At 56.2% G+C, this 27,843-nt stretch overlaps 3 protein-coding genes and 1 long non-coding RNA gene across 4 annotated transcripts; 1 reads left to right on the top strand and 3 right to left on the bottom strand.

Annotated features, from left to right (window-relative positions):
- Window positions 1–411: 411 nt before the first annotated feature.
- On the bottom strand, window positions 412–1,803 carry FOXS1 (forkhead box S1). Its single transcript, XM_027721752.2, has one exon. The coding sequence runs from the start codon at window positions 1,801–1,803 to the stop codon at window positions 463–465; it is 1,341 nt and encodes a 446-aa protein (XP_027577553.1). The 3' UTR covers window positions 412–462.
- An 838-nt stretch (window positions 1,804–2,641) lies between these two features.
- On the bottom strand, window positions 2,642–15,152 carry DUSP15 (dual specificity phosphatase 15). The gene is made up of 16 exons (XM_039384917.1): window positions 14,940–15,152; window positions 14,291–14,701; window positions 12,723–12,756; window positions 10,727–10,809; window positions 10,248–10,297; window positions 9,547–9,621; window positions 8,915–9,086; window positions 8,545–8,746; window positions 5,425–5,987; window positions 4,929–5,118; window positions 4,687–4,727; window positions 4,327–4,432; window positions 3,923–4,099; window positions 3,445–3,840; window positions 3,202–3,320; window positions 2,642–3,101 (listed from the first exon to the last, which is right to left on the bottom strand). The coding sequence occupies exons 2-16, from the start codon at window positions 14,309–14,311 to the stop codon at window positions 2,961–2,963; spliced, it is 2,370 nt and encodes a 789-aa protein (XP_039240851.1). The 5' UTR covers window positions 14,312–14,701; window positions 14,940–15,152; the 3' UTR covers window positions 2,642–2,960.
- Window positions 15,153–17,067: 1,915 nt separating this feature from the next.
- On the top strand, window positions 17,068–26,686 carry LOC113988299. Its single transcript, XR_003540863.2, has 3 exons — window positions 17,068–17,553; window positions 18,418–18,480; window positions 18,944–26,686. It is a non-coding gene; the product is annotated as an uncharacterized LOC113988299 (long non-coding RNA).
- PDRG1 (p53 and DNA damage regulated 1) lies at window positions 25,660–27,605 on the bottom strand. The gene is made up of 5 exons (XM_027721756.1): window positions 27,463–27,605; window positions 27,293–27,368; window positions 27,122–27,196; window positions 26,332–26,412; window positions 25,660–26,014 (listed from the first exon to the last, which is right to left on the bottom strand). Exons 1-5 carry the CDS (start codon window positions 27,544–27,546, stop codon window positions 25,932–25,934), a joined length of 399 nt encoding a protein of 132 aa, XP_027577557.1. The 5' UTR covers window positions 27,547–27,605; the 3' UTR covers window positions 25,660–25,931.
- Between the last annotated feature and the right edge of the window lie 238 nt (window positions 27,606–27,843).

Here is a 27,843-nt window from a genome sequence, read left to right as displayed (position 1 = left end):
GGGTGAAGCCAGCCACCTGGAAGGGTCCCAGGCACAGGGACGTGACAACGAGGCTCCATTGGGGAATAACTTCTGTTGCAGCAGATCCCCCTCACCCCCAGGGAGAAGGATCCTTTATGCTACCAGGGGATGGGGCTTCAGAGGCTCCTGGCCCCAGATTGTTTCAGGATCTTTTCCCCAGTGTCTCCCAGAGACACACAGCCTGGATGTAGGTGCCCTGACCAGGCCATGCCCTGTGTCCCCATGGCCTCACTGTTCAGCCAGTGGAGGGGCCAGCGGGGATGGGGGGTGTGCTGGGTGGCCTTGGGGATGTGTGTCCCCCAGCCAGCGCCTGGGCTGAGGCAGAGGGTCCCCAGCTTGCCCCTGCCCACTGCCCACCTCGAGCGGGGCACAGAGACCACAGAGGCAGCATTGGGGAATGTGCTTTATTGGGTGCTGGCGTGTACCAGGGTGGGGAGTCCCTCACTCGAAGAAGAACATGCCGGGTGTCCGGTAGAGGCAGGGGGGCAGCCCCAGGGGGTAGCCGTTACCCCCCTGCAGTGGGATCGCAGCCCCCGGCCCCCATGGCTCCTTCTGCTCGCCCACCCGTGGCCCCACGGCCCCAAAGGGTGGCTGGCGGGGGGTGGCGGGGGCCGGGGGGGCTGCAGCCAGGAGATGCTCCAGCGCTGTGCCGCACGGCCGCTCCTTCATGCAGAAGCTCAGCGCCTGCACCCGGCACTGGTAGCTGCTGCCCAGCACCTCGGGCCCCGGCCGGCCGAAGGAGCCGAACACGGGCAGGGAGGGCTGCACGTAGCCCTCTCCCTCCAGGAAGCAGGATGGAGGGGGCTTGCCCGTGCCCAGGAGGGTGCCAGGGAATGCAGGTGGCACCTGCCCGAATGGCTGGCCCGTCCCCAGCCCGGGGGCAGCCGGCTCCTCACCCTCCAGCTGCCCCGGGGGGGTGCCTGGTGTGGCCGGCGAGTCCTGCGGGGGGTCCCTGTGCTGGGTGGGCAGCAGGGTGGGCAGCAGGGCAGGGTGCTGGGCCGGGTGCTCGCCGGGCAGCGGGTACTGACCTGGACGGGGCAGTTGCAGTGCTGCCGGGAGCCCCCCGAAGACAGTCTCCTTGGGTGGGCGGCTCTCGGGGGGTGCAAAGAATGGCCCCTTGGGCTGTGACGTGTCCGGTAGGTACAGGCAGGGCTGCGCGGTCTTGGGTGGCTGACGCCGGGCACAGGGCTCAGAGCACCCCGACACCCCTGCACCCTCGGACAGCGTGGCAGGGCTCGGCAGGCGCCCCGTGGCTGCTGGTGACTTGTAGCCTCCCTCTGCCTTCCCCTCCTCAGGCAGCAGGGCAGCAGGCAGCCCCCTTGCCTGTTGCCTGGGGGTCTTCCCACGCCCCTCATCCCCCTCAGTGCCTGGGGCATCCCGGAGGCCCCTCTTCCTGGTGAAGCGCCGGCGGCGCCGCAAGAAGCTGCCGTTCTCAAACATGTTGTAGCAGTCCGGGTCCAGGGTCCAGTAGTTGCCCTTGCCCGGCTTCTTGTCGTCGCGGGGCACCTTGACGAAGCACTCGTTGAGGGACAGGTTGTGGCGGATGCTGTTCTGCCAGCCCTGCTTGTTCTCGCGGTAGAAGGTGAAGCGGCCCATGATGTAGCGGTAGATGCCACTGAGGGTGATGCGCTGCTCGGGTGCACTCTGGATGGCCATGGTGATGAGGGCAATGTAGCTGTAGGGTGGCTTGGTGGCCTCGGTGCTGGGGAAGGGGCCACCGGCTGGCTCGGGGGCTGATGGGCTGCGCAGCACCGCGTCGCTGACGGGGAGGTCCGGCTGCATCCTCCCGGCCAGCCGCTGCCGTTCCAGCCCTGCCGCTGATCCCGCTGATCCCGCTCTGCCGCACGGTCCCAGCACGGCCCGTTAAAACCCGCCGGCCGGCGAGGGGGCGGCGGGCCCCTCCTCTGAGGGGCCGCCCAGGGCGGAGCGGGGCTCCGCCGTCCAGCACTGGTCCCTGTGGACAGACGGACGGATGCGCCGCCAAGACCTGCGGCCGGCAGCCAGTGGCCCCGGGGCTGGCACAGCCGCAGCCTCCCCAGGGTAGAGGCGGGCACACCCCCGGCTCCCCCAGCCCCTTTTCCCACGGAAGGTTCCCACGACCTGTTTCTCATCCTGCCCTGCTCACAGTGCACCGCCGGGCTCCAGCTGGGCCTGGAGCGGGGCTCAGTGGGGGGATGCTGGCAGAGCTGAGGGTGCTGCCTGCCCTCAGATGCCCATCTGCCCCCTGCCTACCCCAGTGCCTCAGCCCCTGCTCTCAGCCTGGGCTTGTGCCAGATCCTGTGCTGTGCCAGGTCCCTGCACCATTCCCAACCCTCAGGCTGCAGAATGGCCCTCAGGAGCCCACTCACTCCACTCACCAGGGGAAACTGAGGCACAGGTAGGGAGTGCCTTTGGGACAGGGTCCCATGTTGCCAGTTCAGCAGGGCAACTAACGGGCACCTCGCTGCTGCCTTCAGCCCTGCCAAGGCGCTCGCATGAGGGGCAGGATGGGTCTGGAGCCACCACATGAACAGAGCTGTTCCCTTGTGGCTTTGCCCACACTATGCAGACTTGGCTTCCCCAGCCACCTGTGCTCCCCTCATACTGGCACCAGTCCCCCACACCAGAGCCAGCCCCTGACACTGGTACCAAAACACAACTTTTATTTTTAAGTTTCACAAATGGCAAGTCCCGGTGGTGCAAGGATGGAGCTGGCTCTGCCCCGACTGGCTGAACAGGTACACAGCAAATCCCACCTGGGGACCTCCTGGGCAATAAATACAGCACTCACGAGGGCAGCAGTGCCTGCCCACCCTGACCAGAACCTGCCTGCATCTGGTTCCTCATGCTGAGCACCCCGTGCACTCTGCCTCGGGACACGCAGCTGGAGTAAGGCCGTGGGGCTCAGAGCCTCCTGCTCTGAGACTTTATGGTGACTGAGCTCTCCTCTCCTGCCCAGCTCAGGGCTGGCAGAGCTGTTTGAGGACATGAATAACGTGGCTGGAGGTGCCAGGGGCACAGGGCTGGGGGGAGTTGCGGAGCAGCGTTGGCCTCAAGCGCTGGGCGTGATGGAAGAGCTCCCGTGCGAACACCGGCTCCACCTGCAGAGGCACAGAGTGATGGAATAGGCACACGTCTGTATCCCCAACTGCGACAGTCCCGGTGCCTGGCTCAGGGTCACCAGCCCCAGTGTGTACTCACGTGGGCCATGATGAGCTTCTGGAAGGGGTGCCCGGCTCTGGTGGGGTATTCCTCCCCGAAGCACAGGTGGATCTGGTACTGCGGCATGAGCTGCCCGTTGCTCAGGTACTCCCGCAGCTCTGCAAGACACCAACCCTGTCAGGGGTCAGTGGGTCCCCACGGCCTCGAGCAGCCATGCCAGGCCAGGACTTGCCCTGTTTCCCAAGGGGATTGGGATCTCCTGGGGTGGCAGGTGGGACTTACGCTGCAGGTACTGCTGCGTGTCCAGCAGCTTGTAGGTCTTCTCCCTCTCCAGCTTGTTGGGCCAGTTCCTGTGTGGGGCCAGTGGCCCGTTCCAGTACACCCTGCCCTGGCACTGGCGCTTCATGAAGACCCCCTCGGGCGCTACCCACAGCAGCACCCCGCGCTCCAGGTGGGGCAGGAGCCGCTCCAGCACGTTGGCCATGACGGTCGCGTGGCCGTGGCCGCTGAGTGCCTGCGGCGGGGGGAACTCGATCTGCTCCATGCAGGAGGGGCCGTAGAGGCGCTCGCTGTCGGCCGGCACGGCACGGCTGGTGATGCGACAGCCCTCGGCCGTGCGGGTGGTCACCTCCTTCACCAGCACGTCGCAGTAGTAGAGGCGGATGTGGAGCCAGCAATCTGGGGCGAGGGGAGAGTCAGCCCGTGGGCAGCCCAGGCTGGTGGGGCCACCCAAGGCATTGCCCACCAGTGTGGCTCCTACCTGAGTTGTTGACATCTTCCACAGGGAGGTAGGATTGGGGTCTGGGGAGGAACTGGCCATGGGTTGGGTTCCAGCTGTAGAAGACTCCCCTCACGAGGTACCCTGGACCAGGGCAGAGATGAGGCGGTAAAGGGCCATGGGCAGTTGTCCTCGAGGACTCCCAGGTGCTCTCCTGGCCTGGTGGGCAGCAGGGTCCTTTGCACCGTGTTTGCTCATTACTGGGCTTCATAAGAGCCCCTGAGCACGTGATTAGGTGGCTTTGCTGGGCCAGGAGGGAGTCCCCGGCCCCTGTCTTCATCCCCACAGGTGTTGCCTGCACAGAGCAGGAGAGCAGGATCTCTCCTGCTGGGAAGTGTGTGCTCCCTTGCCCCCAGCCCCATCCTGTCAACGGTGACCTTCCTCACCTCTCTCAGTTGGATGGGCAGAGAGCAGGGGCTGTGGAGATCCGTGGTCTGTCTCCAGTGTGTCTTTCTGGCTTTCCTCCTTCTTTGGACTCCCTGCAGTGCTGCCCTGGGGGTAGGAGTGGCTTCAGTGAGGGCTGAGCTGGCAGCAGGGGTCCCTGAGCTGGCTCCTGCCTCCGCCATGGACCCCATGCACCAGCAGATCCCCTGCCAGAGTCTGGCAGCTGCATGGCACAAGGGACTCTCAGCAATGCCCCATGGGACAGACACGGGCAGTGTGCAGCCAGGAGAGCAGCTGACAGACGAGGGGAGTTTTGGGGGTCCCACCTTCTCCCCTGCCCGGATGGCACGGGGTGAGCTCACCTGCTGGTCCTCACTGCCTGGGGACTGGGTGTCACTGTCCTCTGCAGAGAGCAAGGAAAAACCGATGAGCCCCTGGCAAACAGCAGGAACAGCCCCAGGGAAGACAGCTGGCTGCCCAGGACACCCAGAGAGGAAGAGGAGTAGGAAGGAAGGGTGATGTCTGCAGGACACGGGGCTTGTACAGTCATGGTGCAGGCAGCAACCCCACATCTGGCACAAGAGGAGGGACAACAGGGACGTACCTGCATCACAGGCTCTGTCAGTCACGATCTGGTACACCTTGTAAGGCTCAGAGATATCCAGCTGGCTCCGCTCAGGCACCTCCTGGAAGTCGGTGCTCTTGTTGAGAGCACAGCGGAGACGAGTCTTCCAGGTGGAGGGATCAGCCTTGTCCGTCCCTTCCTGGTACTTCCCTTTGTAGATGGCCCAAGCCTGGGGGACAGAGGGTGCCCTGTGCTGCGGGGGCTGCCCACACCCTGGCCCCCCCGCTCCGCTGCCCAAGGGGGCCCTGGGGCGGTACGAATGCACCAGGGCTGGGGGGGACCGTGGGGAACCGGGGCTATGTGTCCTGGAGGGCTGTGGGGAGCTGGGTGCTGGGGGGTCCCAGGGGAGCACACGGAGCTGAGCAGCAGGGAGCCCCAGGCAATGATGAGCTCCGGGGGTGCGCACGGAGCCCCAGGGGGCGAGTCCCGGGGGCGCTCCCAAGGCCAGGTGGCGATCGCGGGGAGCCCGGGGTACCTTGAAGAGCGCGGCGTCCTGCTGCTGCCGGTAATCCTGCTTGGCCGCGTGCTTCCAGGGGATGCGGAAGAGCGTCCGGTGCCGGTTCTCCCAGCGCAGCCCCGGGTACCGGCCGCTGTCGATCTGCGCGATCAGCCACTCCTTCAGCCGCATGGGCGCCCCCGGCTCCGCCATCGCGGCCCGGCGCCGAAACCGAAAGCGGCTCCGGCTTTCACTTTCCTTTTCCCGGCCCACGCTGCCGGCTCTGGCTGCTCCACGACAGAGGGGACGGTTCTTAAATTTTTTCTTTGCCTCAGGTTTCCCGCAGCGGTGTCTGACATCCGAGTTCAGGAACAAGTGGTGCAGTAATTGAGCAGTACAGCGGTGGGACTCTGGGAGGGACCCCCAACAAAGGCATCCCGGGGGTTTCATGCCCTCCCAGTCAGTGCACCCATGTACACCAATGGAGATTTTAGACTCTTTCTGTTGCTCGTTGGCTACTGCAGAGTCCTGGGTGATCGACCTCCAGCCCGGCCTGTGCCGCAGGTGGAGGGAAGGGGTGGGCGCCCATTCCCTGCTGTTGCCTAAGGCTCAGCCTTTTCCTGTCACCCAGAACACAATGTGCAGCTCGCGCTGGTAGTTTACATACCTAGATACTCGCACTAGGTGTATTTCTCAACACAGGCACCCTGCACCCACAGAGGAGGGGACAGGCACGTTGCATCCATGAGAGAGGGGATAGGGCACCAGAAAGCACGTGGAACTCCCCTGTACCCCTCCCGTGTGCCTTCCCTTAGACTTTTAGGACTCTCGCTCTGCAAAGAGGGCAAGGGACCCTGCTCCCCCATCCTCCTGCTTTGAGGATCCAAACACCTCCCAGCCCCAGGGACTGTGTCCTCCCTGGGACCAGCAGGTCATCCCGCGGGTGTGGGGAGCTGTGGGAACAGCACGGGGTTTCCAGGGTGGTGTGAGCAGTCACATGTTCCCATCTCTCAGATCTCTCCTCTGTTCTTATCTGTCTCTGCTAACGTCTGTCTCGCGGGGCTCTGCGCCCTGAGTGGAACAGGAACAGGGTGGGAAGGGCGGATGAGCTGCACCAAGGGCTGCCGGGGCCGGGGAGGAAGCCTGACTCATCCTGCACCGGCTCCCCGCTGGCCCCCAGCAGGGCATGGGCTGGGTCACTGGACCACCCTGCGGTGACACTAGTCTTGGCTCCTCCATCACTGCTGCAGAGCCCCATGTCACTGTGCAGCAAAACCCAGCTCCTCTGCCCTGCTGCAGCCCTCAGGCCACCTTTTGCAGCCCCTCAGGTCCTTTTTCCAGCTCTGAGTCAGAGAAATTCACCTCTCGCAGGGAGGAGAAACGAGGCTCCTGAGAGCTGCTGGGGCTGCAAAGTCTCCAAATGAATAATCATCAGCAGAGCGCCCCGGCTCGGGCTTTCCAAAAGGATGGGACATGGCCACGTGGCACAGAGGGCACATGGGGCCACGGCGGGTGTATGACCCAGCCACACAGGCAGGGGTTTTCTCTCCTTTACTGAGCCTGTCCGGGGCCCCTCTGATGCAGAGCAAAGCCCAGGCAGCCCCTGCACCTCTCTGCTGGGCGTGCCGGGGGGCCACATTCCGGGAAAAGGGCCTGGGACTGACGGCCAGAGAACCCACACGTCCCCTTTCTGCCTTGGGAAGTGGAGCAATGGCAAGGGGTCATTGCACAGCCTCTCAGTGGCTTGCACAGATTACATTCAAGGCCGGGAGATAATCGCAGCCGCCGGCTCTTTTGCCAGCCCCGGCCCCCTGGGATAAGCTTTATCGGCCGGGGATTTCATGTGCTGTGACAGCCGCGTGGTGACGCGGGACCCGGGGGATCTAATTACCGGGCATCAGCGAGGAGGATCAGGAGCCGGATTCCACACCGGATTCCCCACTGTGCTGCTCCCTGCGCGGGGAAGGTGAAGCTGCTTAACCCTTAAACTTTTCATGCAGAAATGAGCTTCAAAAAGGAGTCAAACATTAACTCATGGCTAACCCTGCCCTCGCCCGGGGTTTTCCAAGTTGTGCAAACCAGATCTGCCAAAATAAATACATTTTGCTGTGCTGCTGAGCTGGGCTGGAGGGGCCACAGCCCTGTGTTTACAGTGGAAACAGGGGAATCCCTGCGTGTAAACACCTTGGCATAGCGTGTCCCAGCATGGGAGGGTGCAGCTGTGCATGAGGCACGCATCCATCCCAGGTGTGTGGTCCTGGGGTGCAGGGCGACCACCCTGCTGGGTGCTGGGGGGGCCAAAGGGTGCCAGAGAGCCCTGGCCTGGAAGCAAGGGAATTGGAATAGCAGCCTGGCAGGAGCTGGGAGGAGAGGGGGACCCCACACCAGGACCTTCCTCCTCAGCATCCCTGTTCCAACCCAGCCACCACAGGGGAGTCAGACTGCAGAGAAGGGGCGTTTATTACTCGGGGACATAGAAAGTCTTTAAGCAAAATGGCTTAAGGCTCTAGTGAGGTCTGGCCAGGTTAAACGCTTGGTTCCCACCTGTTGCAGATTGTGCCCTGGAATGGGCAGGAATGGGGTGCAATGGATTCCTAAAGCTACAGTGCTTGCTCAGGGCTTGTGCTTGGCCGGGTTGGAGCTGGACCCTCGCCTAGGAGCCAGTGTGGTGGCATTACCTGCTGACACACCGGTGTGTCCCTGCTCCGCAGCCACCTGGGCGCTGGGAGCTTGTGCTGCTGGTGGGAAAACTGCTCTGAGGGGAGCGCCAGCTCTCCTGCACCCTGTGCACCCTGAGGCCTGTGCAGTGGGTACCCAAGTGCTAAAGCTGCTGCTGGCAACACCTGGGTGCTGGCCCGTGGCAGGAGAGACCCCCTCTGTGTTCTGGTCCGAGCCTGCAGTGACTTGGGGGCAGAGACCCGCGTCCCCAGCATGCCAGATGCAAAGAGGATGAGCCCAGCATGTGCTGCAAAGTCCAGCAGTGCCCATGAATCCCACCCACACAGAGTGTGGCATGCTCCCAGCCCAGAAGAGAAGAAGGAGATGGGCTTGGTGCAGGTCCCTGCCCAGCGCTCCTCATCCCACTGTGTTGTGTCCTTCATCTCTCCCAGGCTGTTGGGTGATTCTCGCTGCTCTCCCTTGGCTGGGGTCACTTCAGACAAGCTGGGATGCAGGAGAACGTCCTCTTCACCCGCAGCAGGAAGGGACTTGTGCTTCTGATGTCTCTGGCTCTTGGGACCAGTCCTTGCTGAGCTCCCTCTGTCCTGGATGTTCCTTCTCTCCCTGCTGGCAGCAAGGCCTTTATTTCTTCCTCATCATTGAAAGGGGATGTCCCATACCTCTGCTTCAGGTGCCTGCGGACCTGGGGAAGGAGTGAGAAGCAAAATAAGGTGCCAGTTTCCAAGGGCAGGTCCAAGCCTGCCAGAAAAGGGAGTGGGGAAGAAACGGAGTCCCCTCAGGACCTGTCCTTGCTCTGAGGCCCATGGCAGGCTCAGCAGAGCAGAGCACAGGTGGCAGAAGTTGGTCCCACCTTGCGAGCTGCGCTGCCACCAAACTCAGACAGCTGCTGCCTGAAGCCAGGGTTGGGGTTGGCGACGGGCCGGATGGTTCTGATGGCATCCAGCACCTCCTGGCAGCTCAGCTCCGTGACGACCATGACGTACGCAACGACCACGGTGGTACTGCGGGAGATGCCAGCGAGACTGGCGAGGGAAAGTGCAGAAGGGCTTGGGTTGGTGGCGCACCCTGAACCCACACTCCCCTCTTCCTCCACCCCTGTGCCTCAGTTATTGCAGTTCCTCTTTTCCAAGGACTTGCTCTCCCGGAGGTCTGAGCCCTTCCAAGGTCCTGGCCATCAGTGCCTATAAATACCCACTCCTCCCCAGGGAATGGGAGCAGCGGCCGCTGCCTGGCTGCCTGCCCCAAACCTCGCTCATCCCACATGCTCAGCTGCAGCAAGAAACTGCCCTGGCTCCAGGACTGCCTGCATCCCGCTGGATTTGAGTCACAAGCTGCAGCCGAGGGTGGATCCTGGGTGGATCTGTGGGCACAGAGCCCTCTGGCACAGGCTGGCTTTGATCAGGGGTCTGCAGCCCAGGTGAGGGGCTGGATCTCTGCTGAGCTGAGGAAACACAGCAGCAGGCATGGGGGAAGAAGCATTACCAGTGGACGAGGCAGTTCCCTCCATGCAGGCGACACTGGTGGATAAAACTGATGCATTCCTTGAAGTGCCTCTTGCTAGCAGGAAAAATAAAACAGACAGAATAAAAACTTCAGAGGTGGAACAGGATTTTTGGCCACAGGCAGAGCAGCCCTGTGTGTTTGAGTTGCTTTAGGGGCTCTGCCAGCCACTGCTGAGACCTGAGCAGCTCAGTGCTGTTGATTCCCAAGGGAAGGTGGGTCTACCAGCTCATGCCATGCTGGGAATGCAGCAGAGGACACTGTGCTGGGGACGGGGCTGCCCTGTGACTCATGTGACTCATGCTGGGGCATTGGGATGTTGGCTGCTCACACCTTCAGCCACTCCAGCACCCTTAGCTGGCTCCTTACCCTTTACCTGCTTTCCCCCCTCCAGGCAACTCCCAGAAGGGTGCTTGCTGCTCCTGTCCATGGGTGCTGCAGAGGGGCTGCCCATTGCCTCACCACAGGGCTTGGAGCCATTCACAGTGGTCACTGAACTGGGATGCTGTCGGGGTCCAGGGGTGGTCCCCAGCACTGCAGCATCACACCTTTAGCCTGTGGGTCACTGTGCTTGAGGAGCTGGAGGCAGCACCTCAAGGGCTTGGGGTGCTGTGAGCCCTCCCCCCTGGTTGCCCTGCAGACCCCAGCCCTCGAGCATTCCTTGGCCTCCTCGGGGTACTCACATGTTGGCCTCAGGGGTGTCAGGCAGGGGGATGCGGAGGTAGGTAATATCCTGGAAGACACAACAGGAAGAGGAAAAGCTCAGGCACTGTTGTCAGGGTGTCACATACGCTCACAGCTGGGCTGGCAACACCTTTGCTCCTCACCCAGAGCTGCCTGGGGAGTTTCACTCCCCCGCACAGCATCCCCCTACGTGGGGATGGGGCCACACTCTCCCCTGGGTGAGGGGGAGGGCAGGGGGACACCCGCAGCTCGTGGGAGGGGATGGGAAAAAAGATGAGGCTGGAAAGCTGGAAATTGTTTCTTGTCAGTGTTCAAGGCCGGGTTATAGTCACAAGCCAGTTTCCCATGCCGGGGGGGCTGTGCAGCTCCTCTGGGAGCAGTGACCAGGGAGAGGTGTACGTGCCATGCGATGCTCAGAGGGGGAAGGAAGATGCAGCATGAAAGGAGCTGCAGGGTGGTATTGGGTGCAGGATCCTACCTTCAGCAGGGGCTGGGGGGATTCATGGATCGAAACGATGTGGGTGATCTTGTTCCGGCTTAGCTGCTCCAGGTCTTTGGCATCTAAAGGATAAAATTAGATACCAACACGTATTCATTTCTTACCCTTCTCTTCCCACAGTGCACCCACCGTGCTCCTGCAGCCAGCCAGCACTCAGAGCCTTTCCCCAGCAGATCAACTGCATCCCACCCCCACGTGCAGCAGCACAGACATGGGCAAACACGGAAATCTGGAATGCAAACCCCGTGATCCCAAACCACAGGCCTCTCCCTGTAAAGGCGCTTGCCTCGCTGCTCATGCTGGGGGAAGCATTCACACCTGCAGAGAAACACTGTGGCAGTGTCCCTCCTGCCTGTACTTGTCCCCAGTTTGGGAGGAGACTCGTGCCCTGCCTGCACCTCCCTGGGCAGACACACCCGGCACTGGGACTTGCTGCAGCCTAAGGGATCTGCTTTGTCTTGTGAATTATGGAAGTGGAGCTACAGCAATTCATATCAACTCTTGGTTTTCTGTAGAAAACGCATGAGCAGTGACTTGCAGTGCTCTGGTGTGTCCTCTCTGCAGCCATAAGAACAGGAAAGGGGTGTCCTCAGCTGTCTGGGGGGAATATGCCTCTCAGTAACCCTTCAGCACCCTGGCCATGATCCTGGTCTCTGGTGCAGCACAACAGTTATTGTGCTGGGAGGGGAGCATGCTCGTCTTCCTGGGCAACTTCCAAGTGTCTCCCTTTCATGCCATGACCAGCAGACGCTGCAAGAGTGGCCAAAGAGGAGGAGGAACATTTGCCCATCTCATTCCTTTGGGTTTCTGAACTTTCACGTGGTGTAAAACCTTGGCTCAGGAATCCAGACTGTGATGTGCTAACGGCATGATGTGAATTTTAATAGGAGTGAGTCTCGAGGGAGATGCTCTGTGGGGGAGCTGTGCTCTGCATGTGGGGAGGGACGTGGGGACCCTTGTGGGGACTCACACAGCACCTACCACCTTCCCATCTTCCTCAGCAGGCAGTGACAGCAAGTAGTGACACTGGAATCAAGGCTTCCAGGGGCTGGAAAAGCTTCCAGTTAGAGAAAACATCTCTGTGAGCTTAATGTTGTGGGCTTGGAATCTTGTTGTCACCCTAGATTGCTTGGCAGAGCAATGCTCAGGTGGCATCAGGCCAAGACCCCACAGCAGAGCTGCTCACAGGAGCCCCCGTGATGAACTTGGGAGCTGGGTACCCTTGTCCCTCTGCTCCCAGCAGCCACAGCCCCCCCCCAGCCCACCCCAAGGTGCTCCATGGGGTGCAGGGAGTACAGGGCTGCCATTCCAGTGACATTTCCTTAGCAAATTCACACCAGTGGTTTTAAACTTTCCCAGAGCTTACTGCAGGAATCAAGCTGCCAAAGGATTCATGAGGGAGGTGGGAGTACCAATAAATGCTGGTTTTTCATGGCAGATGCCAAGCCTTGGTCATGAATTGTTCCCTGGTAATGAAAACCCCTTATAATAGTGACTTGGTGTGAGAAGGGGCGACTCTGCATCTGAGAGAAATTCCCTCCTGAGGATGGGCAGCTCCCTCTTGCCTCCTATAGCTGTGAAACTGGGGAGCATCACCCTGAGGTGTCCCAGTCCTGCTTCCTCACACTGGTGTGGCACCATCAGCTCCTCTGCTCCCAGCACAGGATCCATTTCTCCTCACTTTGGCCCCTTCACCCTGTGTGTCTGAAGAGCTCAGGGCAGCCTTTAAATCAGGAAACCATACAAAGGCAGAGGGTCTCTGCCTTGCATTCCCCACAATGCCTCCAATCCACTGCTGCCACCCCAAACCAGGTGGCAGAGCAGAGCGGGTGGTGGGCACAGGCAGGGCAGCGGGAGCAGGCAGGGCAGTGGGAGCAGGCAGGGTGTCAGGCAGAGTTTGCAGGCAGGGAGACACCAACTCAAGCAAGCCCCACTCCCCAGCTGGACATCTCTGCAGCATCTGGGTTCCGCTTACCGACAAAGTTCCCAAGGTAGAGGCCAGGAAGGATCTGTGGAACACAAGGGGAAGTGGCAGCGTGAGCAGTGACCTTGTGCTGAGGCACCCAGTGTGCTGGGACCCCCTTTGGGAAGCAGCTACCTTAGCTGGAGGAGCCAAAGTTCTGGTGTTTGAGGTGGCCATCACCAGCCCCAGGGCAGGAATGGTGCTGGTGCATTCCCAGGGCTGATTCTGCCCTGGCATCCAGGACATGGGGCTGGATGTAACCCTGGCACCTGCAACCATCTGATGCTGCACCCTCATGGGTGCTGGCAGTCAGACATAGAGTTTTTTATTGCTCCTCTTGTTTATCATCAATAAATCCACCGTTGGGGTTTATTACCTGAGCTCAGCAAGTTGCATACACCTCTGTACAGCCTTGGACTATATCCATGACCTGTGTAAGTCCTGTTGCCTGAGAGATAGAAAAGCAACAGGCACAGAGAAGCTTGGGGGGATTTGGCTGTCCCCCTCCCAGCCCCAAGCTCTGTTCCCCACACTCTGCACTGCAGAGAGCCCATTTCTCACAGCCCAGGCACAGATTGCTCTGGACACCGTGCCTTCAGCTCATTTTCCCCTGGGAAATTCCACTTCTCATAATGAAAGGATAATTACTTGACAAGGCCTCTATTAACAGCATTGCAGATGCAGAAGCAGGACACCTTGCAACCCTTCTGACACAGAGCTGTTTTATATTCTCCCTCACTCACAGCCTGGGCAGTGAAGGGCTGTTCAATCCTGTATCCAGCTGGTTCTCCCCCAGCTTCTCCCTGCAGCAATGTTTGGTGCCCAGGGCAGGTGGAGGTGATTTCCATCAGCACAGCTGGGCTCACACTTGTCTCATTGCTCACATTTGGAAATGCTTCTCTCGGTTGAACAGCTTAAAGAGGTTTGGGTTTTTTATGATTCCTGAGATTTTAGATCCATTTTCTACCGATGAGGTGCCTTTAACTCACAGCTGCGGCACTGAGAGGAGAGGGTGGGAGAGAGCCAGTTAGCAAGGGCAGCTCCCAAGGGCAGGGCACTGAACCATGAATAAACAGCACGTGTCTGTCCCCAGCACCCTGCTGACCCACTCCTCGCAGAAGAAAACGGGGCAGCACATAAATAAAATAGTGCCCATCCTCTCTGCCCAGTGACGCCAAGCCCCACGCACAGCCCAGCCCCACTAAGCAGGGGGTGTGGGACCACCAGGCTCGGGGTCTCACAGGGCTCCCGAGGGTGTGTGCTTGGAGCTGTTCCTCGGGGTTAAGGCTGTTGGGAAAGGTTCCACCCTCCCTCGAAGGGGCTCGCTGTGACCCCTGCCCTCCACACCCCGTAAGCAGCGGTCGGGACGGGCCCTGGTGCAGTGTCCCGGTCTGTTTCTCCTCCGGTTTTACCCGCTCTGTTGGCAGGTAAACAAGCTGCCTGAGAGCCGAGCTCTGTGCCGGATCCCGTGCCGGGAGGGGAAACGCCGCTTGGCAGGGCAGGGGCAGCCGCCAGGTGAGGGTCTCCCACCTCCGGCCCCGGCCGGACTGCGGAGCAGCCGCCGCCGCGCCCCCCGTTACCTGGCTCATGCCGTTCCCCATGGCCGACCGCGGGCGCCGGGGGAGGGCACGGGGCGCGAGTGTCCTTGTCCCCAGTGCTGCCGTCCTCCCCGTCCCCGGGCGCGGCTGCCGTCCCCGCTCCCTGGTCGGGTTTCCGTCATGAAGAGCTCGGTTCCTCCGGGGTCGCTGCTCGTTGCCAGCGCGGCGGGGCCGGGCCGGTGGCTGTGCCGGGGCGGAGGGGACCGCGGCCGCCGTGCTCCGCGGATCCTGCCGAGGCCCTTCCCCGGCTGCTCCGCCGCTGCCGCGCACCGGCTGCTGCCTGGCCGGGAGCAGACAAAGGAGGAGAAACTCCCCCCCTGCGCCGTGGCGTGGGAGCACGGGGCCGCGCTGGCTGCTGCCTGTCGCCGCTGCCCGCGGCCGCACAAGGCTGCACTGTTGGGAGAAGAACAAAACCTTTGTCCTGCTCCATCAAGGAAGGTCTGTGCGGCCACGCGGCGAAGCGCCCGGCAGCATGCCCACCCCTGCCCACGCCGTGCCCACCCCTGCCTGTGCCATACCTACCCCTGCCCTGCCCGCATCGCGCCCACCCCTGCCTGCGCCATACCTACCCTTGTCCTGCCTGCTCCGTGCCCACCCCTGCCCGCTCCGTGCCCACCCTGCCCGTGCCCACCTGCAGGCAGGTGCCGCAGAGTCCCTGCCTTGCCCGGGGCGCTGCGCGACCGTCCCGGCGACTTTGCAGGGCAGCGGGATGGGCAGTGCCAGCGGGGCCAGGGGCGAGGGGTTCCCGCTGCCCGTCACCAGCCGCCGCAGCGCTCAGGGAGGGTCGGGCCGAGGGTGCCCCGGGGGGCTCGGGGCGGACCGGGGGGCTCGGGCCGGTTTTGGGGGGCGGTGTCGGGGTTCGGGTGCCGCGCGCGCCCCCTGGCGCACGGCGGCGCGGTTGCCATGGGGACGGGACGGGACGGGGGGGGATGTGTCGGGGGTCTCAGCCCAGCCCGGGGGGCTCCCAGCGCTGTATCCCCGCTCCTGCACATCCCCCGGGCAGCGTGGTAAGGCCCAGCCGCTCCCTGTGCAGCAAAGCCCCCCCCCTTTCCTTCCCCAGCCCTGTGTGGGGAGTATCCTTGATAGCTATGGGCAAGTTTAGGTGCAACACATAACACAGAATCACAGAATTAATTAGGTTGGAAAAGGCTTCTGAGATCGTCGAGTCCAACCTATGACCAAACACCACCACGTCAGCTAGACTGTGGCACTCAATGCCATGTCCAGTCTTTCCTTAGATGCCTCCAAGGACGGCGGCTCCACCACCTCCATGGGCAGCCCAATCCAATGTCTAATCGCCTTTTCTGTGAAGAAATTCCTCCTAATGTCCAACCTAAACCTCCCCTGGTGCAGCCCTGTCCTGTCCTGGGTGTTGTGTCCATGCAGCACAGCAGCTGAGCAGGATGTGATCCCACTAGGAGCCCTTACCCTCACCAGCCATGGCATTTGAGCAACCTGGTCTAGTGGAAGGTGTCCCTGCCCATGGCAGGGGGTTGGAAGGGAATGGTCTTCAAGGTCCCTTCCAACCCAAACCGTCTGTGACTCTGTGAATGGAGTCTGAGGGTGGTTTGTAATGCTGGGCTGACACCTGTGGTGGTTCAGGAGTGGTGGGGCCGGGCTGCTGTAGGGTTCCTGTGGGCAACTGCCTGCTCTGGAGAGGTGGGTGCTGGCTGCATGGAAAAGCTACAGTAGGAATAGTAGAACATGGATTGTAAGACCTGCTCTATTCTAACTCCCCATGTTCATGCAGAGAGACAGAAAATCGAAATTGAGCCTCCTCCTTCACAAAGAAAAAGCGGTTCTCAATGGTATCCCTATTTATTTATTTTTCCCCTCAGAGTATGTGGTGCAGTTGGTCCCCAGAAACTTCTCGAGGGTAATTAAAGTGAGTCAGACTGTGGGAGCATTTGTTGTGCTGAATCTTATATTTCTCTTTCTACCCAGCTGAGTCAGAACAGCTGCTTAGCAAAAGATCTGAAGAGGTTTTGGAAGCAGTTAGAAAAAGAAGCAGGAAAGCCTGAGGCAAGAAAATGTGCCTTTATTCTGAAGACCCTGAAAATGCCTTCAGAGTACTACTTGTTTGTGGAAGCATTTTGCAAGAACCCTGGCATCACTTGGGTTATGAAGCTGGTAAGTGTGTGCTTTCCCAAGGAAAGTGAGAGATGAATGGATGCCTTCGTGCTGCAGAGGGAGAGGAAAATATGCAGGAAACCCGCAGGAAGAACTGGGCAAAGCAAGGTGCCATGGAGCAGCAGTGCTCCCGGCCAGGTTCCTGGTCAACATGTACCACCAAAACACTGCTTCTTGTGTAACAGTTTGTTTCAGCAGCGGAAAGTCATCTCAGTTTATTTGTAGAGCCAAAGTTAACTCAGTGGTGAGGGTATAAAGTGCAGAGCTCGGTGTGGAGGAACAGAGTGTGCTCCCGGAGGTTCTGGCCGAGTTCATGCTCTGAAATCTTTCAGTTCTGCTGCAGGTGTGCAAGAAGGTGTGTGTGTGGGGGGAGTGTGCAGGGCAGGTGGTTAATTTGGCTTCTGGTTAATGAGCATTAGCCCCTAAAGAGGGATCTATGAAAACATCTGTTTGGTTTTAGGGAAGTCCCACTGCATTAGATGTCAGCCAGTGTAAGTCTGGCGTAAGCTTACTGAGTGGAATTCTATCCTGAGAATGTGAAGACATTAAAAGAGACTCATTATCAGAGAATCTCAGAAAGGTTTGGGTTGGAAGGGACCTTAAAAACCATCTTGTACCAACCTCCTTCCACCAGACCAGGTTACTCCAAGCCCTGTCCAACCTGGCCTTGGACACTTCCAGGGATGGGACATCCATTAGCAGCCTGGAGCACGAGCTGGGGTAGGTTTGGTTGGAATGAGCTTCTCTCTGCTCTGAAGTTAGAGACATGAAGGGCAGCCTTGTGCTCTAAATCACGTTTGTCCCCCCAGACCTACAGCTGCCTGGAGCTGTGCTGAACACACCAAGTTCCACTTCAGCCAGTGACCTGGGGATTAAGGAAAAATTGTGCTTCCTTTAGAAATTCCGACAGTACAAAGTGACACTGAGAAATGCCTTTGCTTCTGCTGGAGGCTTCAAGCCATTTAATGTCTTGAGTGTTGTGCCATGGTGCCTAATTTAAAACACACCCATCCGTGAGCCCTGTGAGTGAGCAGTCCCTGTGCTTTGTGCAGCAGGTCTGGCGAGGAGGCTGGGACAGGAGGATTTGTCTTACCCTTGTGAGAAGTGACTGGGAGGTAATTATGCAAACTAACATGTGAATTACAGCCGGGAGGATAGCAGCTAGTGATTATCTAACTCTACAAATGGGAATGTGTTAATTGGCAACAAAACCCTTATATTAAGCTGATGTTATGCCCCACAACCTCAATTAACATGGTAAATAACCAGAACACAGTAAACAAGGATATATGAAAAGCCTGTGATTACTGAAATTATACCAACAGCATAAACAGTTTGTGGCTGACCTCAAAACTTGCAGGCAAGTAAAAATAAACCTCATGTTACTCCTTCTGGTGTTGTGATGTCCCGAGTTGCCCACTCCCACCCTCGGAGGCAGTAGTAGGTCAGGACGTGCCCAATGTTGCATCCTGGGGCTGCAGGAAGCAGGACCTGCTTTGGAAGGTGTTCCTGGGCAGCTGCTCCTCGGGTGCCTTATCCGGGCCACTCCTCACCCTCTTTTGTACAACCTGCAGTCAAGGCTGTCTTCAGGATTTTTCTGCTCTTGTTTGCCATAGTTCCCCAATATCTTTCTTGACTTTCCTGTTTAATTAAGTTCTTCTATAACATACACAAATTTAAAATGGGACTTAAAATTCCCAACAACATATGTTGCGTTACGTATATTTCTGGAAGCGCGTGACAGAGTTTGTTTATTCGGTGCTGTGGGACTTCCCCATAGGCTGCCTTTCCTCCAGGAATCCTCCAAACACAAATCTGAGCTTTTTTTGTTGGATTCCCCTGCCCCCATAAACTTAAATAAACGTGCTTGCACACAAACAGCTGATGAATCAGGTTATGCAGGGCTTCTGCTCTGAAATTCTGGGAAACCGCAGGAATTGCTAATGTTCGTGCCACTAACTCTGCTCTTCCATCTGTAGGTTGGCAAGTCACAAGGTGAGGAAATGTTCCTGAAAGTTGAAGGATGTAATTGATTGAAGAAGGTGAGAATGACTCTGTCTCTTCTTTGGGAATATCCAAAGGGCATTTTGTTCTTTTTGCTTTTATTTCATCCTCTCCTTCTGCCAGTGACTTGGTCTGTTCTCCTGTGCCCTTCTCCTGCAATATTCCTTCACCATTCCCCAGGGCAACAACAAAGGCTTTTACAGTGGATTTTGCAAAATGGATACTTGCTCTGGGATCTACTTCTCACACTTCGTGTACATATTTAGATACAAACTTTCAATCTCAGGTACATCTAACACCAGGCAGAAACTGGGTTATATTCTACATTTATATATATAATATAAATATATTTTATATATAATATACATATGTTTTATAATATATTTGTACTGTACATTCTTGGGGTGGTCGTGCACAGCACCAAGAGCTGGACTTTGATTCTTGTAGGTCTTTTTCAACTTGGGATTTTCTGTGATTCTAAGATTTCTCTCCACTTCACAGGTTGGAAGTTTGACATGAGACTTTATGTTCCAGCGACAGCTGTAAGTGCAAACCACCATTATTATGCCAGAAATGGATTTCCTTCACTTAATGCCCAGTTGCTCTTTTCCTCTTCTCCCAGTACACTCCTCTGAAGGCCTGGTTATGCTGAGGTGGATTTGCTTGCTTTTCTGATGCAGGATTTACTCAGAACAGCAGAGGTGATCGCTGTATCCTGCCTGTGCCATACAAAAGGGTAAGAAAAGGACTGTACAGTTTTACTGCCTGGTATTAGATACATCAGATGAACTTTGTCACTTCCAGCTCCTGCAAACACCTACAGGACTCGGCTGTCCCACTGCTGCTGTTGTCACCCTGTCTTTCTCCAGTCCTTTTTCACTGGAAAACTGGTGTCACCAGATCACTGGAAATGTCAGTTTGACAAATCAGCTTGGAAAAAAGCTGAAATGTCACTCCTGGTTTTATTGTTAGTGGTTGAATTTTGGCAGCCTTTCTTCTTCCTCGGGTTCACAGAACGTAAGGACAAGGTGATTCACGGGGGAGAACTATTTGATTTCCAGTGTGTCACACTTGCTGCTGTATTGAGTTTGATAGCTTTCATTTGATTAACACATCTTCCCAAAAGGTATGCCACCTCAATTTGATGGCTTAGGAGACAGGAAAATCCATCACTTCTCTCTGAGAAGGTTCAGCAGAGTTCATGCTTGCTCTGAATGATCAAAAGCCTTTACAGAGTGGGGGTGCAGCAGGCTGCCTTAGGGGGAAGGTACACTGAGGTTTGGAGACAAGGTGACATGAAGAGTTTCATGGAAAACCATGGAATCGTTTGTTTTGGGAGGGTCCTTAAAGCTCATCTCATTCCAACCCCTTGCCACAGGCAGGGACACCTTCCACTAGCCCAGGTTGCTCCAAGCCCCACCCAACCTGGCCTTGGACACTTCCAGGGATGGGTGTTACACAACCCACCTGAGGTGGTAACTGAGGTTCTCGTTAATAGAATAATAATAATTCACCCTCAGGGTGAATTGGAGTGAAACGACACTGAATGACCTGTGTACGTCTATGAGGCAGGTTTATATTAGAACAATTTAATTGCAGCAGAAAGGAGATATGCAACCATTGTGGTTCTTTTCTATAAAAATATAAAGATATCACGAAGAAAATAGATAAGAAAGAAAGAGAAGTAAAGGGCAAGAGTGGTGAGGAAAGATGTCACCTCCCATGGATCCAGCAATGACTTATCATTGCATTTTCCATGTCCTTGATCAGAGTGATGGTCACAGTCTTGACCTGTTGGGAGTGGGGGCTCATGTGACAAGGATTTCCAGGGGTTATGTATGTTCAGTCTCGGGGGGAATGCCTCGATAGCTCCCCTAGCAGGGGAATTTTACACTGTAAGATGCAGCTGTGCCTTATCGGGAGGAGGAAATTGGCATGAAAAAAAAACATTACCCCACCTCTGCAGGATCTGCTCCTTATCAGCCTTTTCCTTTATCTGGAAACACTTTGTTGAAGACATCAGTCCCAGGTTATCAGGGAAACAAGAGATCAAAGGGCTCAACCAATTTATGTAAGCAAAGTTTGGTTTTCTCACAGCGGGGCATTCCGGGCATTCACAGCTTCTCTGGGCAACCTGTGCCAGTGCCTCACCATGAGGTACAGTACTAGCTCGGGGCAACTGCTCTTTCCTTTTCTAGTTACCCTCTTTGATTACTTCTGATTTTTAAGGTTTTTTTCTGCAATTTTTGGTCAGATAGCATAATGGAGTGTTGGATTTCAGCCCAGGTGTCTGAAGACAGGGAAAATAATTAATTGGTGCTGAGGCACACAAGGACTGTTGGAGAGAGAATTGTGCATTTGCCTGAGCAGTGTTTGGTTGTCTTGGATCCTTATCTCTACTTCATCCCAGATGTTCCAGTCACAACGGTGGCAGCGCAAAAGACTGCACCTGACTGATCCAGGGCAGGTGAGGGGTACGTGCTGCCTGCAGGCTATTCCCTGCTGCCTGCTGCTGTGATCTCTGGCAGGTGCAGGCAAGGTGACCTCACCCTGCCAGCTGCCACATGTACTGCAGCCATTCAATTGTGCTGCCTCCTCTTCTGACACCCATCCGTGTGATTTCCTTGGTAGCAGCATTAGGAGTGAGGCTGGGCCAGTGTTCTGCTTTAATGTGCATTTATAAGGTGGAGCTTTTTGACTTGAAACCCAATAACTTTCTGGTTAATGCACTTCTGAGAGGCAGACACAGCTTAGCCCTTCATCTCTGAGACCTCAGAAGTACAGCAAGGCTGGCACTGCTGCACACAGCTGTCACTGTGAAGCTGCCTCTCTCAAGAGGTGACAGCTGAGAGGAAGAGAGAGAGAGAGAAAGAGGGGAAAATATTAAATGGGATGTCAGATTCCTCATGAATCTGAGACGGAAATCGGTGTTAGAGGATGGTCTTGAACTTCCCATTTTATGGGCTGCTCCCTTCTGTAAATCCCTCTTGTCAGTAGGGAAAGGAGATTCTTTGCAGTACCCTGAGAGCAGAGAAGATGTCAAGTGCTGCTGGGGAACTTCTGATGGGGGCCTGGGGACTGTGTTCTCCTGCAGCTGTACAGTGGGCAAGCCTGGAGAGTTTATGTGGCATGTGGGCTTGGTGGCCCCAACCTTCTTGTCTCTGGCCTTTTACTCAGAATTCTCCCTGGGCTGTGGAGGCTGTGGTTGAAAACAAATCACGTGGACTAAATGTGTGGTCATCTGTTGGGAATACCTTTGTATAACTGTTTGGATGTCTCAGGGCTGCAGGTGGGTGATGGAGCAGCTCAGACAGCGCTCAACCCTAAGTGACAAAACAACAAGAAAAAACCCTTGAAAACAAAATTTTACTTTTTTTTTTTTTTTTAACTACAGGTTTTCTCCCTGACTAAGCGAAAAATATTTATAATGACAGTTCAGCTGAAATTCTCTGAATTTTATCTTGCTACTTACACAACTCAAGCATTGCAACAGCAGGAACCCAAGAGTACAACTGCCTTGTCATTACAGGAGCTGAGAGAAACAGAAATAGCAAATAGTACTACAGAAATGACAAGCAAAAATAGGATTATTATTCTTTCAGCCTTAATCATGTAAAGTGCAAGCAGTACCGTAGGTAAGGCAATTTCCCTTAGATGTGATTTACGTTGCTGGTGCTCTCTTATGAAATGTTGTCTCTAATTTCTTTTTTTAACTCTTTCTTCTAACAAGACATGGTCACTGGTGTTATCTGTTACAGCCCTGTGTCCTGTCAGCTTCAGCCCAATATTTCACGTGGTGCCACTGGGGACAGCTTTATTTCAAATGAGCAAATAAATGCAGCTCAGCTTTGGTCAGGGATAGCTCTAACATGCACAATCTACTCCATTCACAACCTCAAACAACATTACTGCTTAGGCAGCCTCCAGGTAAAGAGCTGGAGTAACCTCAGTTGGTTAGGAAAGAAATTAATTGGAATGAAAGTCCTTGATGTCATCACAGTGCTGCTGGGCTCTCAGAGAGAGATTTGAACACTATGCTGGGAACCTGTTCCCCACAGACACCCACATCTGCAATTAAAAAGGGTTAATGCTCATTCTGTGAATCCTTCTCAGCATTTACTGCTTCAGCATGACTTTGGTTTTCACTTTTCTTTCTGGAAGGCAAAGGGATTTTTTTTTTTTTTTGTCTTTAGTACCGTCAAGAACAGGAATAGAAACTTTGCAATAAGCTCAGAATGTTCTTTGGCTCAGAACATGGGAAAGAGATTTAGGGTTGGATTTCCTATTGCTTCACACTCATTCCTGCCTGCTAGCAGGGTAATGATTTTGGGGAGGCATTTCTCTTAATGAGCCATTGACAAAATGACCTGTTTCCCCCTAATTTACTGTTGTAATCTCTGCTGGTTTCTGGAGGTAAATGCTTCACCTTCCCTCCTGCCAGTAACCAGGAAGACTGAACTCCAGTGTCATCTTTTCAAAGACACACTTTGTTTTGTAGACAGGAAGAGCAGGGAGGTGAAGATGTTTATCACTTTCTGAGGAGTTTTATTAGAATGTTTGGGATGGATGGTCTGGTTCCACGACTTTCTTGGCAACTGATCATAATCCTCTAACCTTTATAGTGATTAAATGATGAATATCCAGAAGCAGAGCAAAGTAAAGAAGCATTCTGCCCCTTCAGAGTGGGAAAACAAGGCAGCACAGGGCTGCCAAGGGACTGGAGCCCATGTCAGAGCTGGGACTTGTACAAGAGCTCTCTGTCAGAGGTCCCTGTGCACTGTGCCTCCCACTCATGCCACTGCTGGAGCACTCTGTTCCCAGCAGCTGGTCTTACAGCGTTTTTTGATTGACTTTACAACTGTGCAAACCCCAGATATTAATAGCAGAGAGATGTCCAGTGCCTTCAGCTGTTCAGCTGTGTCGCTGGTTGTCTGGGAGCTGATTCCTGCGTGCAGACAGGGAACTGTCTTTGCTCAAGTACTTCAGTCCATGGGTTTGTTGTAGGCTGACACGGGAGGAGGAGCATGTTGGAGGCTTTGACCTGATCTGGAATGACAGGCCTGTCAGCAGAGGGGGAGATCTGTGTGCTCTGTTGAATGAGAACATCACGGCAAACACACATTTCAGTGCAGAACTCACCCAATGCTGGCAGGTGCCCTGCTCAGTCCTGAAGCTGTCTGCATGGCAGCAGGAGAGCACACACCTTTGCTGGGCAACAAGAGAACTGTGAGCCCTTAGGGGATTAAGAGACCAAAAGGAGCAAACGCTTTCAAAAAAGAAAACACCCTGCAGTCACTGTGGTGACTGTTTATTGGGCACTTACCTGAAGCTGGTTGTGTATTTTATTGTTGGGAAGTAGTACTTGGATTGTCCATGCTGACAGGCATTGTAACCTTTTGCCATGCACATCTCAATGTGCCTACAGTCATCTCTGGCTGTGGTGTCTAACTAACAAAACACGAGGGCAGCATCACCTGAAAGTGAAACATCACCTCGCCTCTACAGGCAGGAAGAGGCAGGTGATGTGTAACTCCCCTGTTAACATTTTCCTGGCAGGCTGCTGTGATGCCAGGAAGAGACAACTGAAGCAGCTTTTCAGGAATTTCCCTGCACAACACAAAGTGCAACACCCCCTGAGCTTGGGGTGGGAGAGACATGAAGTTCACTCTCCCCTCATGTCGGGCAGCAGCAGTTCCCACTTCTCTCCAGAAACCACTGGCTCAGCACAAGGCACTGGCTGCCTTGTGCCGAGGATATCCCAGTTTGGAAGCTGCAGTGGGCTTAAATGAGGCATTTTAGCTGACACAGGGATGCTTGGCTGCTCAGCCAGCCCTCTGCACTGCAGAGCTTAGTTCTGTTCCGTGTACGAAAACAAAGGGGTTAAACACATTCTTCGCAGCAAAACAAAGCTTTTAGGGCAGGCAGGCACTTGATCCTCCTCCTGCTACTACTATGGAAACATGTCAGAGCAGAAAACCTGTTGCCATGAGACTGTAAAAATAACCTCACCATCACGTTACGGAGCCACGGACTGGCTGCACCACACGGGTTATGTAAGAGCTGCTCTGACACTGGGATGTGGCACTGTGAGCTGGCTCTTGCTCCCAGGAGACAGGCAATCTTCTGAAAAACCCACAGGCAAGGCAGTCCAGGTAGTAAGTCTGTGTTATTTTTAGTCTGTGCATCTGAAACGTAAGCCTGAACTGGACAGAGGCACATTTAGGTACATGGTGTGAGTAAGACCAAGCAATGGTTGGGTTTTTAGGTTAAAAGAAATCACCCCTCGGTTTTAATGGATCTGAAACAGGGTATTTTTTGGGACTGTGCATAATCTGAAGCGTGTGTGGAACTGGCCAGGGCAGGAGAAGGCCCTGCTAAGCTGGAAGGTGGTCAGGGAGCCAGGGAAATGGTGGTGCCATGTTTGAAGTTATCACAGCTGTGCAGAAGGAAAGAAAGCAAAGGACCAGGCCCAGCCCTGTCACCTGAGCAAGGTTTGACAGAAGAGGAGAGCCACTTCCAGAGCTGGAGAAAGAAGGACAACAGCTACATTTAGAGTTCTTAAATTCTATCTAGGAATATCTTTACAGAAGTTCAAAAAATAAAAGGCTTGGCTGGACCCAGATACTTCCCCGTAGACAGAAAAAAATCAAACTCACTGAAGTCCAACACTAAATATGATTAGTTTTCAAAAATCTTCTTATGCTCTTAAGTGAGTAGTGCTGGGGGAGCATATTCAGGCCAGAGCAGGGAGTGTAGAAAACAGTAAATTTAAAAACCTTTGAAGAAACCATTACTGGTTACATCAATTGCCCTTTTACTACAAGACAAACCTGGTGACTATCTCTGCTCAGCCCTCCTCAGGCTGCTTTTTAAAATATACCTAAGTTTTATCACTTCATCTAGTCCTGAAAGCCTCGTTTCTGTTGTCTCTTGCCTTCCACCAGAGGAATATGTTTTCCCAGCAAGACTAAAAGGATGCTGCCTCCTCCTGCCCCTCCCTCCACATCTTAGAGAGATTCCTGACGTGCCTCAGATTTACAACTTTGCTTTGTTTGAATGCCATGGGCGTGCACAACTCAACTCCTCTGCTGTGCTTCAGGCATGCAGTGGCTTCCCAATCCCTCCTACTCCTGTTCCCGACGTGACAATGAACCAGCTCTGAAGCCAAACCCCAGAAGTGCTCATATGAACCCCCAACAAGGAACATACACATGGAATCAGGAATGTCCCACTGCTCTGATTTTAATGATCCCACCTCCACCCCAGCCACGGGCATTTGCCTGGCGGTGTGTCCAGCACGTCTCTGACACCCGAGTTCCAGCACAGAGCAGGAAAGGGTTCGTGATCCAAGGAAACTGCAGTGCTGTAGCTGAGGAGCCAAGTGCTTCCCAGGGCCCTCCAATGTCCTGCAAACCCTGAGGGCTGTGGCTTTTGCAGTGTGAGCCCCCTGGTTACAGTTCAAACGTGCTGTGACAATGGCACGGCCACCTCAGCCCTCCAGGATGCGGTTGATGAGCTTCATCTCCTCGGCAGACATTGGATTCAGGTTAAACCCCTTCAGCTCAGGTTTACCTGGGAGAATGCACACAAAAATCAGGATTTTGTCAGAAAAGAAGCAGTTCATGTTAAACTCAAGTGGGGCTGCAGGGAGGGCAGGGACAGCCCTAAAAGCTGAAGTGGGGTCACCCCAGCGCACTGTGGGAGGTGGTTTAAGGTGCTGGTGGGTGACGGCTCCTCATGGAGCTAGACAAGGCTGCTGGGGCAGGGAGGGAATTGCAAACCCAGTGGGCAAGCAGCTGCAGGAACACACAGAGCTTGGGAATTTCTGGCCCCTCCTGATGTGTGTCTGCTCCCAGGCCCTGAGAAGGGTCCGGAGCGGGAGCATTTACCTTGAGCCTCGTAGAGGCGGTTGACCTTCACACGCAGATCTTTCCGGAGCTTGTTTATCTCCTCATCCAGCTCTTCCTGGTCTGGAATGAGAGAGTGGGAGTGAGGAGGACTGCAGTGGGCTCTGGGGTGGAAGCTCAGCCTCCCATGGGACACTCAGTGGAGGAGCCCACCCTGGTGATCCCACCCTGCCCTCAACACCCGCGAGCGGTTTCATGCTGGATGTGCTTCCCAGGGCACAGCATGGGCCAGGATCAGCCTGTGACTGCCCACCTCAAAACTCAACCCTGGAGAGAACCCTGTTTATTTTTCAGGAGCACCTCTCCTGTGAGGAAAGGCTGAGAGAACTGGGATTGTTCAGCCTGGAAAAGGCTCCGGGGTGAGCTAATTGCAGCCTTCCAGTACCTGAAGAGAACTTCCAGGAAAGATGGGGCAAAACTATTTACAAGAGTATGGAGTGACAGGACAAGGGTTCAAACTGAAAGAGAGTAGGTTAAGATTAGATATTAGGAAACAATTAATTACTGTGGGTGGTGAGGCCCTGGCACAGGTTGCCCAAAGAAGCTGCCCCATTCCTGGAAGTGTCCAAGGCCAGGCTGGATGGGGCTTGGAGCAACCTGGGAGAGTGGGAGGTGTCCCTTCCCATGACAGGGGATTGCAACGAGATTGAATCTTGAAGGTCCCTTCCAACCCAAGCCATTCTATGACCTTATGACTTTTCTAACATCTTGTTGATGATGGTTCCTGTTAAAATGGTTGAGGGGCTACACGGAGCCCTCGGGGCTGCCTCACCCTGCCGCAGCATCTCCCGGGTCTTCGCCTTCGGCAGCTCGATGAACATGCTCCCGAAACAAACCATGGCCTTCTCTGTGGGGAGAGGAGCAAAGGGACCGGGACCGGGCTGTCAGTGGAGCCTGTCCCGGACACGCGGGGGCGCGGCAGGCATCGCCAGCCCGGCCTCACCCTCGGGCTCCGGGTCCTTCTGCAGCGCCCGCAGGGCCTCGCGGTTCCGGTTCCGCTTCACGTCCAGGTCCACGATCTGCAGCGGGAGAGGGAGAGAGAGGGGCAGGGGCGGCCGAAGCTCGGGGCTACCGGCGGCGGGCGGGGCGGGGAAGGCCGAGGCCGGGCCCTACCTGCTGCCGTGCCGCCAGCACGTCCTCGGCCAGCTCCTCCACCTCGGCCAGGTAGCGCAGCACGAAGGCGGGATCCCGGGCCATGGCGGGGCCGGGACCGCCACCGGGGCCGCGCCGGGTCCGCCGCCGTTCCGCTCCGGGCCGCAGCCGCAGCCGCGCCGGCGGGTTCCGCGGCGGGAGGGGCCGGGGGGCCGCGCGCCCCCTGGCGGCCGCCGCCGGGAGCGCTCCGGGGCTCGGGGACCCCCGGGGTCGCGGTGGCCCCGGGGCGGGCGGGACCCGCCGGGGCAGGGAACAGTGGCCGTGGGCTGGGAGGGAGGCGCCCGCCGGCGTGGGATCTCACGGCGTGGACTAGCGATCCCCGGACTGGCTCCGTGCCCCGGG

The sequence above is a fragment of the Pipra filicauda genome, unplaced genomic scaffold (genome assembly GCF_003945595.2).
Source record: "Pipra filicauda isolate LSUMZ 115617 unplaced genomic scaffold, ASM394559v2 scaffold385_size793830_pilon, whole genome shotgun sequence".
Taxonomy (NCBI): Eukaryota; Metazoa; Chordata; class Aves; order Passeriformes; family Pipridae; genus Pipra; species Pipra filicauda.
Note: the sequence above shows the minus strand (reverse complement) of the source record. Positions and strands in the feature narration are given on the sequence as shown.